The sequence below is a fragment of the Rhopilema esculentum genome, chromosome 6 (genome assembly GCF_057945365.1).
Source record: "Rhopilema esculentum isolate cy_ngs chromosome 6, ASM5794536v1, whole genome shotgun sequence".
Classification (NCBI taxonomy): domain Eukaryota; kingdom Metazoa; phylum Cnidaria; class Scyphozoa; order Rhizostomeae; family Rhizostomatidae; genus Rhopilema; species Rhopilema esculentum.
This window is the reverse complement of record NC_142820.1, coordinates 10,752,338-10,766,651: the sequence shown is the minus strand read 5'-3', so window position 1 is coordinate 10,766,651 and position 14,314 is coordinate 10,752,338. Positions and strand designations below refer to the sequence as shown.

The window sequence follows — 14,314 nt, the reverse complement described above, 5'->3', positions numbered from 1 at the left end:
CTGTCAACGAAACTCGCTTTGACAAGACCAAATAATTTTGTGCAAGTAGAGGGCTTTTTCAAAGGGGGGGGGGGGCAATTCAAGGATTTACGGTATTTTCTGATGCTCTAAGGATATGAGATCCAGATTCTACATATCTGAAAAAAAAATTTGTGACATCAACACTGAATTAATTAAAAACTTAAAGCTCTAATCTCAACCTTGTAATTTTATCTTCGCAAGGTTCAATTCAGCTGGCGTCGAAGCAGAGGTCGAAGCAACACTTGTTCTGCTGCGCAGCTACACTTGCAATCCAGCTTTGGAATTCCCGCCATTTTCGTGTTCAGCAAAGATGTCTGCCATGTTTTCAACGATTTGTCAAGCTCCGATTGAGTACGCCAAGCACCAGAATGGTTTTTTGAAATAAATAATGTTTTTGAACGAATGAAGAAGAATCGAACCCAACTGTTTTGCAATTATCTCTCTGATCGCATTTTGGTAAACACGGGATGAGAAATTGACTTGCCGTTAGGTTGGAGTTTCTGAACCAACCCACCCGAAAGAGTGTTGTTTGGTCGATTGTTATAACTCACAATATCTATCGAGGACGAGGAAATAATTTCTGGAAGTTTATTATATTTTTGCATAGATAAAAAAGACTTGAAATGTCAGACAGAAGATCTGCAAAGAAATCTAAATCCAAAGAACTCACTGAGCAACTCTCCAAAGATGAACTCCTCAGGAGGCTCAAGGTATGCAGATATCTTGGCAGATCTGTTCAGGATTAATATTATCTTCCTCTTGGAGATTTGATTAAAAATTTTTACGATTTAAAATTGTTACATTTTTAACAAGACTTTTTGTAAGCTGTTGCTGAACTAACTAACTAGGTTGGTTTCAGCAGTGTGCATCATGCAGCATACAATTTTCGTTTACATAACAGCTGGTGCCTTGTGTTCAACCCAAAAAGCATGATTATAAAGCATTAACAACGGCTTTCTGTGAAAAGGAAACGAATCTTAAGACAAGAAGAGACAGGATGTTGCAAATATACAAAATACACGCTAGAAAATTTCTTCTGAGTCATAACAGAGTTTTTGTGGACTATGCCTCTTTGATCTTACAAGTCATAAAGCATTTGAAACATAAATTTTGACATGTTTCAGTGAAATCTTGGTTGTTCCAAAAGCTTCTCAATAGAATTGGGCTGTGGAAAGTAGAGCAGATTTCCATTCAATAAGAAAGTGCTCTCCATAGTTAATCCAGATATATTATCCAGATGGAAGGAGTGTGGCCTTGTTACTGCATGCAAAATCAATCTATTTACTAAGTGAAATAAAAAGCTTTCTACAAAATACAGTGATATCAGTTCAAGTCCAACTATTCAACCACTTAGTTTATACTTTAAACTAAAAACTAAAAAAATTGTTCTTGTCTTTTTCTTTTCTGTAGTCATTTTAACTTATTTCTCAGAGAAATTCTTCACAAGAAATCCCAGGAAACCTTCACTGCACATTTCCATGACGTTATTGGCACAAAATTTGTCACATTTTGCTTATTTTTTCTCACTTGATGGAGATTAGGCTTTTAATACTGCAAAAATACCAAGAGATTCAAGGAGATTAAATAGACTGTGTTGCTAAACACCTGATAAAGGCAAATGCATGCATACTTATCCATGCTGTGTAGAGATGCAATTAAACCTTTTTTTGAATAACATAAACTATGAGTTAGTTTTGATAGTTTAAAAATGGTTTGTTAGTTTTGATTAGGAAAGTGAAAAATTTGACAAATGTTGGCAAATCCATAGATGAATGCCTTTACATTTCTTAAATATGTTGTTCTTAAATTTTCTTTTCTTTTAATAGTCTATCATGGAAGAGCTTGCCAATGTCGATCAAGAGGAGAACGTAGAAAACTATGATGAGTTAGCAGCAGTTCTTGTGGCTTCATTTTTAGTCAATCACAAAGATAAAGACGTCAGAGTTTGCCTTGCCTGCTGCTATGCAGATATTCTTCGAATATATGTGCCTGAACCACCATATAATTATGAGCAGCTCAAGGTATTTAAAAAGTTAATAATACTAAGAGGTCTACATGACGGGAAACAACTCTCACTTTAATCTATGGTATATGGCAATTGACACTGCTGATAGCAAGTGATCCTTTTGCTAAGCTGCTGTGAATCCCCAGAAAAGCCAACCCTAAGAATTAAGGAACCTTCAGATACATAGAGTACAAAAAATTTCAGTGAGATTTATTTTTGGTGAATTAAGGCAACTGAAGATTTATCCCAACAAATTTTTTTAAACTGAAACTTTTTCTTATCAAAGTTTTTAAATGCTAGAAAAATCTTGTTTTCCACTTATGGACTTTCAAAATAACAAAACAATTGTTCCTTGATATTTTCTAGTATTCCTTTGCAACCTGTACATATCAATTTTCAGTTTCTGATTTTCCTTTTTCATCAACCAGTGAGAAAGCCAGCTCATCTTAATTTTCTTCCCTTTCACCCTCCACATTCACGAATTTTCAAAAAGATGTCCAAAATTTTTTCCACTGAAATTTTTAGTGCTGAAATTTTTTGTACTTAATGTAGCTTTGCTTTGATTAAGCTTAGCTTGTGTTTTGAGGCTTAGAAATATTTTATGTTAGTTATATTGAATTGGTAAAAAATTGAGACTTTTTGAGCTTTTCTCTGCTTAATGGAAAGAATAGAGAACCTTTAAACCTGAAATTGCCATATATGAATCTTTAAATTGGCAAGAAAAAACTTTCTGATTTGTGAAATAGAAACTTATTTCATTTCAAATTATTGTCCATTTTTCTAATCAATTTAGAAATTTTAAGGTATTTATTCCAACAATTTCAAATGTATTATCATTTCTGTTGTAATAAGTTGTCTATCAGGACCTTGTACAATTTTTTTGCTCTTGTTTGTTTCTTCTGCCAGCAGGAAATTTCAAGGTGATTCAGTTTACCTTTTTTCTAGGTGATTTTTGACCTTATCCTTAACCAGCTAAAGATAATTGAAAACCCAGAAAGTGCACTCTTCAAAAAGGCATATTATCTCCTTGAGGTATTCACTTACATACTTTTACATAGATTCCATCAATGTTTTGATATGTGCTTCTTTTGAGCAGTCAGACAAACAATAATCTAAATAATTAAATCCAGACCTGTTCTGAAATGCTGAAATTATGATGCTATTGATATAACAAGTCAAATTATGTTATTTTTTATTTATTCTGGATCACTAATGCATTTTAACCAGAAAAGTAATGTATATGCAGCAAATTTAGGCATCAGGAAAATTTATAAAAAAACCTTATGGATTTTTGCAGAGTCTGGCAATTGTGAAAACCTTCAATGTATGTTGTGAAATGGATGCTCAAGACCTGGTTGTTCGCCTCTTTAAAACATTTCTCAAAATTGTGAAGTAAGTATGATATCAAAATAGAATTTGTGCATTTTTTAAATGACATGTTGATTTGAATTATTTCAATTTTATGTTGTAAGATATTTTCCTTCAAAATTGCAAAAACAGAGTAAGGGAAATGTGAATGCAGTTGCTTTGTTCTGTGATGACATGCAATAAACATAAAAGTCTGATTACATACATCCCATATAATTTTGAAACAGGTATGCAAAATCCCATTATGCCTTAAATAGATTAAAAGTGATAAGCAGAAACAGAGTAAAAGAACAAATAACAATCCAAAATTTTGTAAAATAGAATTTCAAAATAAATTAAAAGTAGTCAACCAGTGAGTGTGATTCCACTTACACATTCATTGGTTGGCTAATTTTGATTGATAGATGGTTTAAGCATCTTTTGTATAAGTACATTGACTTTAAAAGTAAAACAACTCTTTGGCAACAGCATACAAGGCCTCATTTGTGTTCATGTTTAAATAGTCTAAATGGCATTCTTTTTCATGCAAATCAAAAGCAAACACCTTCTAATTATCTAGTATTTAACATTTTTGGAAAATGGAAAGGTTTTTTTAGGTTTTGCAGGTTAAATGTGGCGTTTTTGTGAATGCCTAGTTTATATGTTTCTCATTTTAATTATTTGTAGTATTGATCATGCTATATGTTGTTCCTTTTGTGCATACACATTTCCTATTCTATTGCAAGTTTTAGCAGATAATACAATAGATTGATAAAGTCTATATTATCTTTGTGTTCAAGCTATGATAAAGCCTATATTATCTTTGATTTCATTTGTTTAATTATCAACTAGTTCATCTTGTACAGGAATATCTCAACTGATTTGAGTCTGACAATTGATTTTAAATATTACCTTTTTTACTTCTCAGTGAAAATTTTTTAGAGGCTGCAAAAAAGTAGGAGAATAACTGTTTGTCTCTTTTTTGTTATGTAAAATTTGCAAAGTTTTTGTGAAGCCACACATGAAGCATTTTGATGTCCAAGTTGTATTATTTTCAGTGAAAAGCAAAATGCGAGAGTTAAAGGCTTTATGCTGGATGTAATGTCATCTGTCATTCAAGACAGTGAATCATTATCTCAAGATATACTGGATGTGATTTTGATCAACTTGGTGAACCCAGTAAAGGTAGCTGTTATTTCATTGGTTTGTTTGTAAATGTTTGAAACTAGTTGCAGCACTCAAAAAGCAACAACACCTGAAACACCTCAGCTCTCTGAAAGAACCTCTGAAAGGTTTCATAAAGTAGTTTTATAAATCTTCTCTCCTATGTAATTTGTCTTTCATTGTTCTTGTTTTGTTTTGTCAATGTAGTTTGTCCCTGTTTTTGTTTTAACATCCAAATTGTAAATGTTTTTAATTATTAGTAATCTGTTACATGTAATTTGCAACATTTAATGTAACTCTAATTTGAATCAAATATGTTTAATGTAATGGCCACAGAGTTGCTATGTATTTCCATGCTCCCTGTGGTATTGTCTTGTAGTTGTCTGTTTTGTAAAATTTTATGAGAATATAAAAAAAAACACCTCAGCCTGTTGAATATTTTAGAACAGTTGTTAAAAATTAACATTTTTGTACTAAAGGCATTCTTCTTTCATTAAATTTCTTGTCAACCTCATCCATTTGCTAGTCATAACTCTACAGTGTTACAGAATGTTTCTATGCTTCATATATAAATGAAATGCAATTTTTAATTCTTGCTATCTTGATTTCCCAGTCATCAAGGCCTTCCTCTTACAAACTGGCATCAAATTTGATTGAAAGATGCAGTACTTCACTGGAACCTTATCTTCAAGTGGTGAGTTTTGTATCTCAATATACTTTATAAGTCAGCTATAATATAACAACATGTGTATTTGTGATCGTTGCATAGATTATTTCTCAATTGATATCTTTTCAGTGAAAAGATAAACTACTTTTTCATGAAGATAACATCTGTTTGTATTTAATTTTAGTTTTTCAATGATGCTCTAGTCCTTGGAAAAGAAACAGAAAGTGACATGAACAAGCATATGTACGACCTTATTTTGGAGCTGAACAGAATCAGCAAAACAATTCTCCTTTCAATCTTACCACAACTTGAATTCAAACTGAAGGTTTGTTTTTGCTCTCCATATCTTTTGTAGATACACTCTTCTCCTAATCTAAAATCCAGTACTTTAAATTTCTACATGGAGGAGTTTGGAAATGGGCTTTGGTTTCAAAAGAGAATCCAATCAGGTGTTTTTGCTAAAAATGGCTCTTTGGAAATTTCCAAGGCTTCTCCAAGTGTAGCGGCAGTAATATTTTTACTTCATTGTATTCAAGAAAAATTAATTATTAGGTAAACTGATTCTGATTCTTTATCTGATGCTAATATGATTCTCTAAACACACAAGGTGTTAGAAGACACTGATTTGTCAAAAGTCCCTTTAAAGTATGGGCAATCCTGGAAGCATACCTTTAGACAGATGTCGCATAATGAAGTTTGAATTGAGCTGCTCTGTGAATTATGATCTTTTTCACAGCTTTCATAGACTCAATACATCGTAAAATGCCTTTACATTTTTTCTAGAGCGTCGAAGAAGATGAGCGTCTCGAAGTCGTCAAAGTTTTAGGAACAATGTTTTCTGAAGAAGATTCAGACCTTTCAAATATGAACAAACCTCTATGGAAAAGTTTTCTCGACAGGTACTGTTTGGAAAATGTTCTTTTATTTCAATGGTTTTTTAATTTTAAGATAGGATACATGAGATATTCCTAATGATAATGTATTGACTCCTTCTTCATATGAATATTTTCCTTCTTCATAATAAAAGTGCCCTTTAATTGATCATAGTCAAGGAATCACCCGTTTTGTCAAAGCTCATTTAATAGAACTGTCCCTGTTTAAGTAATAGACATTGTCTGTGCCTGGGGGTCGCTTCTTTAAAATTCCTGTCATAGAACGAAACTATTAAGACAATATCATTGTTCTCGGTATTTCGAGCTGTCTGGTGTTTTGTTGAATGTCAGCTAAAGTTAAAAACGAGTTTATATTTTATCCTCAAAGCTTTGCAAGAAAGCTCCTTTTGATGGCTTCATCACTTGACTTGATACCTTGAATTCAACTGTCGAGACAAACCCCTAAACTTATACTGTATAACATTTCTGTATAGCAAATATCAGAATTATCAGAATCCAGAGATATCCCAATACCTTCCGTCTGGGATTATAGACGTAGCCACACACGTTTTGTGGCTAGCAATTTCATATGTATCAGACGCCTCAACTTTAAAGGAAAACTATTGTTTTTCTTCAATTATTTAAGGTTTCGTGAGAACGTGAGCCAAGATTAATCTGTTAAGATTTCAGATGATCTCCCGAGAAAGGCTTTTTAATGGACGCTAAATCTTGAGAAAGTTATACATTATCCTTATTTTTTATGTGTAATCGTTTTCTTGCTGAGTTGTGGCAGAATATAATTACTTATTCACATATCCATTTAAAATCTGGAGTCTTAAATTTTATAACCAATTGAAATCTCAAGTAGATGCAAATAAAGTTTTAGATGTTTTAGATACTCTAGGGCTCTGGACATTTTTATTGCAAAGCGCCAAAGATGGATAAGCTTTTTATTTGGTTTTGCACTATATAAGTTTTAATGTTTTATTAATATTATTATTATAATGTATGTATATTGGGTATCAAATTCTTCGGTGGCTTCTTCATGTAAGAATAATTTGGTTTTTGCAGATTTATAGATATCAGCACTGATGTTCGTGTTGAATGTTTACAAAGTGGAAAGCAGCTTCTTGTATCTAAACCTGAATTGATGAATGACGTTGCAGGTGAGTTGCTTTACATCGATTTGAAATAGTAAGTTATGACTAACTGCATTTTCAGCGAAAAATTGGAGTATATTCATTTATTTCCTTTTTTATTTCAATATCCAGATCGTATTCTGGAGCGATTTCACGACACTGAAGAAAAAGTGCGGCTACAGGCTGTCATTTCTGTTTGTGAAGCAGCAGCAGAACGAATCGACTCCGTTCCCGAGAAAGTAAGACTTTAAACTGAATTCAATCAGAGTTTGTGTGACATAGCGTTTTACCAAAACTTCCTATTTAGTTTCCTACCCTTTGTACGAAAGCATCGATTGGATGAATTAGCCTTATTACATGCATCTATTCTTGAACGAAACATCATCAGCCAGTTTCAAGCCCTCATTGTCTGGATCGACGAACATATATACAAATGTACGCATAATATTAGGATTTGCTGCAAAGCTGCTGGTCGTAGTCTAAACGAAAACAAAACGTACGCCTTGTCTTCATAGCCAGAAGCATTGAAATCATTCTGTTGGTGTAAATCACAGTTCGTTATATGAATAGTCCCTTTTAGTATTATATTTGAGACTTTATCAAGTTGGATTCACTGTTAAATTTTTGATACAAGTCTCAGAAAAATTAATCATTCAGGCAATAATCTAAACCAGTTGTTGTCACTGTTCCCATTTTCATTTCTGTTGTCTGTTTATGTTTTCATCATTTCTATGATTATTTTAGCTGATGTCTGCTGTAAAAGAACGGATGCGGGATAAAAAGGTATATATAAAGTTTTTTTGTACATTTTCTCTAACAAGATGTTTTGCACTCGTTTTTTGTAAACGGGAGAAAATAATATTTTTCATGCAAATCTTTAGTTGGAATGGAAATTTACCTGTTCCTATTTTACATGTTCACGTTTGGAAATGCTCACCCGCCAGGAAGTTTTAGAGGCAAATGCTTCTGCATGGAAATGTATTTATTTTGGATTTCCATATTTATTGAATTAGGCCCATGTGAATTAATATATGTACGCATAAACTTTGAAAAGTGATACCAAAACTTGATTACTGCTTTTTTGTGGAATTTGTAGAAAATGATAATTTATTTGTATAAAACATTGAAAAAAGGGGAAGTAGAAAGCTTCTAGGAAATTTGCAAAAAGTTCTTTCATAAGAGCCGCAAAAGAATCAATCCAATTGAGCAACAGTGTATTTTATAGTAGAAAGTTATTTTGCAATACTACGATAGGTAAGGAATTTATTTACAAATCGTAAGCGTCCAATATTTTTACGCTGTGAATAAATCGAATCTTAGTTCCAACATAAAAACATAACAGAGATGTATGATGTTTGTTTCAGTGGCCTGTGAGAAGAGCAGCCCTGACTTGCACTGCCAAACTTTATAAAGGAATAACAATCAGGTTTGTTTTGTTGTTGTTGTGATTGATAAACCAGAGATGTTTTATTACTTTGTCTAAGTAATAAAGTTTTATTGCTTTGTTATTAATCATGTTTTTTCACAGCTATTTAAATGTTGTTAGTTTCAGTAGCAGTGACAAATATTTGAATTCTTTTTAGCTCAATTCATATTATTTTCGCTGATCATCAATCGTTTGTTTCCATCCATCCCCTCTCCCGATTAGATGGGCCCCTTCTACTCGCATTTGAATATAGGCCTAAAACTATCAGGAAGTTGGTTAACACCTTACCAAAAGTCGGCTATAATCTTTCCTAGTCAGCTTTTCTAGTCGTTAAACCTAAAAATTGATTTCTTCATTATTTTTTTGTATTAGTTCGGTATAGTGCATTTAGTATGAACTTAAATTAATTAGAATTTTTGTACCTGTTTGGGAGACAGGATTAAGCATAGGCACTTTAAATGCTTGATATATCCGTTGTTTGTACGTGCGGCTATAATTCTATGAGTTTGCACGAAGACAACAATTACACATGAGGTTTAATCATGACATGAATACTACGATATAAATTGTATCGGACATATAACTTCACCAGTAATAGTCTGGTCATTAAGCTAATGAATTTATTTATTACTGATAAAAATATGCCCGAAACGTGTTGTTGTAATATCCATGGCTAGAAATCTTATTATCAATGCTAGTTTGAAAATAGAGAGTTATAACAACACTTTCTTTTGCCAGTGAAACGCCAGATCCGGATGCAATCAAGAGGGTTTCTTGGGTTCCGGACAAAATTTTGCATTTATACTACCAAAATTCAATAGAAGACAAGTACGAATCACATTTCATTTTTCAAACAGTCACATTTTCATCATTACTGCACGATATGTATAATACGATGTGTATGTATTCTTTACGATACGATATAATATGGACAGTATGTATAAATCAGTCAATAAGACAGGAACTTCCAAAGACAGGATAATTTTGTAAACATAATAAATACTCAGCTCGTCAGATTGTGACGACAATGGGTCAGTTTATTTGTGACAGTCAGATCTAACATTTCGTTATTAAGAGTGTTAAATCCAAGTTATGTCACGCTGTATTCATAACATGCCTCTGTTATTACGAGCTGTCTATACATTAGCAGTACGACGGGACTATGCAGAGGGAAAACAGCACAGAGATTTTGTGATTTAGCCTTTTCCTAACACTGCCAGTAACAGCAGAAGGAAGTCATCATTTTTGTAGCTGTCTGTGAAATTTTCTTCGTTTTTTATCCAATCTATGTTACTAGCTCTTGATCAAGAAATGCGATTTAATTTCGTGTCTACATCGTGAATTTTTAGATACAACAGTTTGTTGCCTTGTTGCACGATTTATAGTTAGATATATATCAGTTTTTTCGCCAAGATATTTACTTTCTACGCTCTCAACTTGCAGGTTGTGCGTAGAAAGGATTGTTCACGGCTGCCTCGTTCCAGTCAGCCTCGAAACCAAAGAAAGGATGAATGTTTTACTGAACCTTTATTCATCATTAGAGGATTATGCTCTAAAAGCGTTCGATTTCTTGCTCAAACATCGATCTTCGATGAACTGTGAATTCAGAAAGCTGCTTGAACTCCATGAAAATGATGAAAATGGAAAAGAGAAGTTAATGTTTACAAAGATACTCATTTTGGCTCGCTCCTTACCTGAACCTTTCAAGGCACAAGAAAATCTGAAGAAGTTTGTGATGATGTTTAAAGATAACTCGCTTTTTAATTTACTCAAAACGTCCACTGATGTTCAGCAAGGCTGCGATAGGATAAAAAAGGCAGTGGTAAGATTACTTCAAGGTCGTTAATCATTATTATTCTACGAATTCCACTGAGTCAGAATACATGGCAGTCACGCAGCTGATTAGCAATTTCTCATCTTGTTTTCGTGTTCTTTTTTAGAAACTGGACTCTTTTTATCCCTGAAATTGCATTGATTTGGTGTTTTACAATATGACATAGTGGAAAAACGTGTCTTGTCTTTTTAAATGTATAAGCCAATTCATGCAGTGTTTTTTGCTACTGTATTTAGTTATATGGATCTCCAACCTAACTCCTGGCTGTGCTACGGAACATTTGAAATATCTTCACTTTTCTGTAATTTTCTGTTATCTGTTTCTTTATTGTCTTAATATCACTGCATTAACATCTTAACACTAACAGAAATCATTACCTTAAAATTTTAAAGCATAACGCAAGACGTTTGAAAATTTGAACAGTGACAAATGTCATTAATTGGAATTTTGAGATTCTGACATTAAATTTTTGATACAGCATAATTTCATTATTAATAGTTATCATAAAAAATGAACTCTTGGTTCAAAGATTGGTCTCCATTTATTTTATTGGTCGCAGTCACTGCTTCCAGCATGAACAGTTTCTCTTGACCTTGTTTAATGGCTGATTTACTGTTCTACTCTCTTTGATATTTTGTTCTTTTCGCCAACAGTCAGAAATTGTAATGAAAATCTCTGCCAAGAATCCAATTATAGAAACCGTGAAGGCGTTACTGGACCGTAGCTCCCCCATGTTGATTGATGCTCATAGCATCAAGGCTTTGTTTCAATCCGTGAAGAAATCTGTTGAAGGAATGGATGATAACGATGATGAAGAAAATGACGATGAAATGTGTGGTGATGAAATAGTTTTGAGCAAGAGAGCAAAGCGCGGTCTCTTGCTTTTGCAGGTGAAAATTGTTTGAGTTTTAGAATTTCTTTTATTTTTTGGGGGATGTAGGTACTTCCTTCATACAACTCAATGCATTTTACTTCTTTTGATATGAAACTGGCTATGAGAAGGTAGCCGGCGATATTACGGAAGGTCCAAATACTTTAACGCTTGTCCCTTTAAACTGGTATTGCTATTCTACTACAACAGTAGATGTTTTTGCTTAATATTTGATATTCTTTCTCCACAAGTCGTATATAACCAAACTGTTTCAGGCTCCTTCCAGTTATCATTTTCTCATTTAAGTCATTACGTGCTTTACTCAATGTGTATGTTGTTCGTAAATTGTGTTTTTGGATAGCATGTATGTACTGTTTCAAATACATTATGTAAGTTCTTAATTTATTTTCATATGAAATCGTTTGACAGTCGCTATCAACTGTGATGCCAGTGATCTTCAAGACGAAAGAATGCTTCGAAGAATTATTGCAGCTTATCAAGCACCAAGATGACTTTGTAGGTTAGTGGATGTTCTGTTTTATACAAGCTACGCTAAGGTGAAGGCTTACACTGCACTCATGTTTGCTGCTTCACATGAGTTATGATTCCAAGAGGCATAGCAAAGCTCCTACACAATGGAATCAGCTTTCAATGTTGTTCATTGATGTTCAGTTTGACGTTTTAAAACGCTTCAACATTTTCATTCAACGTTTAAACGGCCAGCCATAACAGTACAGCTCAATATTTGATTAGTTCATTTGCTCTCAAAAACAAAGTTTTCTTGGACTGATTATTGCTAGATGGTGTGTTATGGAAAACGTGCTAAACGAACCCTGAACAACACATTTACATTAAAACATTTTCTCGAGTCACTGAAAATGTTAAAAGTTGTTTAAGAATTGGTCAGCAACACTATAGTTAAGTCTTTAGAGCGTTATAAGGTCTAAATTTTATATCCTTGAATACCATATATTTCAAAATTTTGTCATGTTTGCGAATCATTTCAGTATATAATTAAATCATCCATTTTTTGTATCAATGTCTGCGATCACAATCAAACCCGTCCTCGCCTTTAGATGACTGCTAATAATTATGTCTGGGTATTATTCTGATGTTAATGGAACTATAAAGATTGTATGCAATACATTATAATGGTTCAACTTTTTATAGAACTGGTTCCATTTTGCATTCATTATCATCTAATTATCCTATTTGATCTCTGCAAAGAATCTTTTTTCTTGCAGTGGAGACTGGTGTAAAAATATTGTTCAATGTTGGCGATGATCTTGAGTCGTTCGACCGAAGCCTCTGCTCGTGAGTTATAAATTGTCGATTTCAGATAATCCATGGTCTCATTCTGAACATTTTTCTTACGTGTAGGGCTTATGGGAGATTTGCAGCTTTCTGAAAAAGGATCGTTGCATATGTTTATCATTATAGTTTGACGACGGGTTATTCATTTTATCATGAATAAGCACATAAACTGTATGCCAAAATGTAGCATCCTGGCACTGAATGATTTTTCAGGGTTTTTTTAATTTAACCAGGTGGTCCAAATACCTCTTTTACCATTTTGATGAACGTCCCATCGGATTATGTTTTTCTTGGAACAGTCTCTTTTGAGGGGTGGGTCTCCAGGACGGCTACTGGTTACTAGATAATCGGCCATATTGATAGGCAGAGATGAATCTGTAACGAGGTAGTTTCAACTCGAGGTCATCAGAGAAAATCTGAAAGTCGTGCTTCTTTATGCATTCATTGAAAATCTGAAAATTTGAAAACTTGGAAGTTGTGTAAAAAACCTAGTGAAATTTTACTTAGAATCTCTGTTTTAGTTGAAAGTTTGACAAGCCTTAGTGCAACTGTGAACGTTCTTTGATAAAAAGCTACAACTTTGATGAATTTCTACAATCATTAAATTTGGCGGTTAATACACACCATAAAAAATTATAATGGGGGTCATTTCACTCTTAAAAATGTATCCCACTTTTCAGATGCTTTCAACCTGTGCTAAGCAAACTCGCTGTCTCTGGAACACGGAAACAAGCCATTTATTCTATTCGTTGCCTTTCAAAGACGCTGAAGGATTCATCTGTGGTGATGGATCGACTTCTATCCGTAAGCATTCAGTTCAGTTCAGTATTTTATTTTAAATTCCACTGTATACATACATATGTTGCAAATTCACATTAATCTTAAGTTTAAAAGTATAAACAATATAAAAGGAAGTTCAATAATACAAACATAACAGAACAAATACATAGAAGAGAAACAAGTTAGAATTATACACAAATAAGCATTAAACCTTTGCATGGTAGTACCTTCCTATATGATAAGTTCTCGTATTAATGAACCCAAGTTAAATGCCTTTGTTAGCAGTGGCGGATCTAAGGGGGGCATCTAGGGGCAGTTGCCCCTCCCTCACCGAGTTGAAGCAAGTCTGGCGCCCCTTTTTGGAAATTGTGCGCCTATTTTGAAGAATGAGAATCACATGAATACGTTTCTGGGACTTATAGGTTAATTTTCTTCAAGGATTACCTCAAAGTATAGAACAACTATTTTTTACAAAGTGTCAATTATCTTATAGTCAATCATCTCTTAGAAAATTGTCTTACAAAAGTGAAAAGAGAGCCTTCTGTCAGTAGTTAGGGTCTGAAATAGCTGTATACAGCGTAAACTCGTAACCAATTTCTGATAATTTTTCAGCGCCCCCACTACCAACTGCCCCTCCTACAAATTTACTCTGGATCCACCCCTGTTTGTTAGCATGTTTTTATAAAGTTTTTAGAAAACACATTCCAGAATTCCAACATTCCACATTCTATGTTTAAAAGATAGCCATTATGTTTGGGTTATTACCGCGTGCTGTGACAGTAGAATAAAACATTTTGATAAGTTGTTATGAGTCAAAAACGATGATTTTGAAGGAAATGTCCTTCTTGCTGCAAATTTATTTGTCCCGTCATTG

The 14,314-nt window shown here is 33.4% G+C and overlaps 1 protein-coding gene across 2 annotated transcripts in view; it reads left to right on the top strand.

Moving 5' to 3' along the window:
• The first annotated feature begins 256 nt into the window (after positions 1-256).
• The window catches only part of LOC135685907 (sister chromatid cohesion protein PDS5 homolog B), a 34,529-nt gene continuing 20,471 nt past the window's right edge, over positions 257-14,314 (top strand). Inside the window, exons 1-18 of one of the 2 annotated variants that reach the window (XM_065202001.2) lie at positions 257-731; positions 1,848-2,042; positions 2,972-3,058; positions 3,324-3,418; positions 4,432-4,558; positions 5,151-5,231; positions 5,389-5,529; positions 5,988-6,103; positions 7,148-7,242; positions 7,348-7,454; positions 7,960-7,998; positions 8,580-8,641; positions 9,380-9,469; positions 10,085-10,463; positions 11,129-11,365; positions 11,776-11,866; positions 12,591-12,660; positions 13,341-13,464. In XM_065202001.2, coding sequence (XP_065058073.2) covers positions 645-731; positions 1,848-2,042; positions 2,972-3,058; positions 3,324-3,418; positions 4,432-4,558; positions 5,151-5,231; positions 5,389-5,529; positions 5,988-6,103; positions 7,148-7,242; positions 7,348-7,454; positions 7,960-7,998; positions 8,580-8,641; positions 9,380-9,469; positions 10,085-10,463; positions 11,129-11,365; positions 11,776-11,866; positions 12,591-12,660; positions 13,341-13,464 — 2,223 coding nt within the window. In that variant the 5' untranslated portion in view covers positions 257-644. The remainder of the gene's footprint in view (positions 732-1,847; positions 2,043-2,971; positions 3,059-3,323; positions 3,419-4,431; positions 4,559-5,150; positions 5,232-5,388; positions 5,530-5,987; positions 6,104-7,147; positions 7,243-7,347; positions 7,455-7,959; positions 7,999-8,579; positions 8,642-9,379; positions 9,470-10,084; positions 10,464-11,128; positions 11,366-11,775; positions 11,867-12,590; positions 12,661-13,340; positions 13,465-14,314) is intronic. The other variant, XM_065202000.2, reaches the window with a different exon arrangement.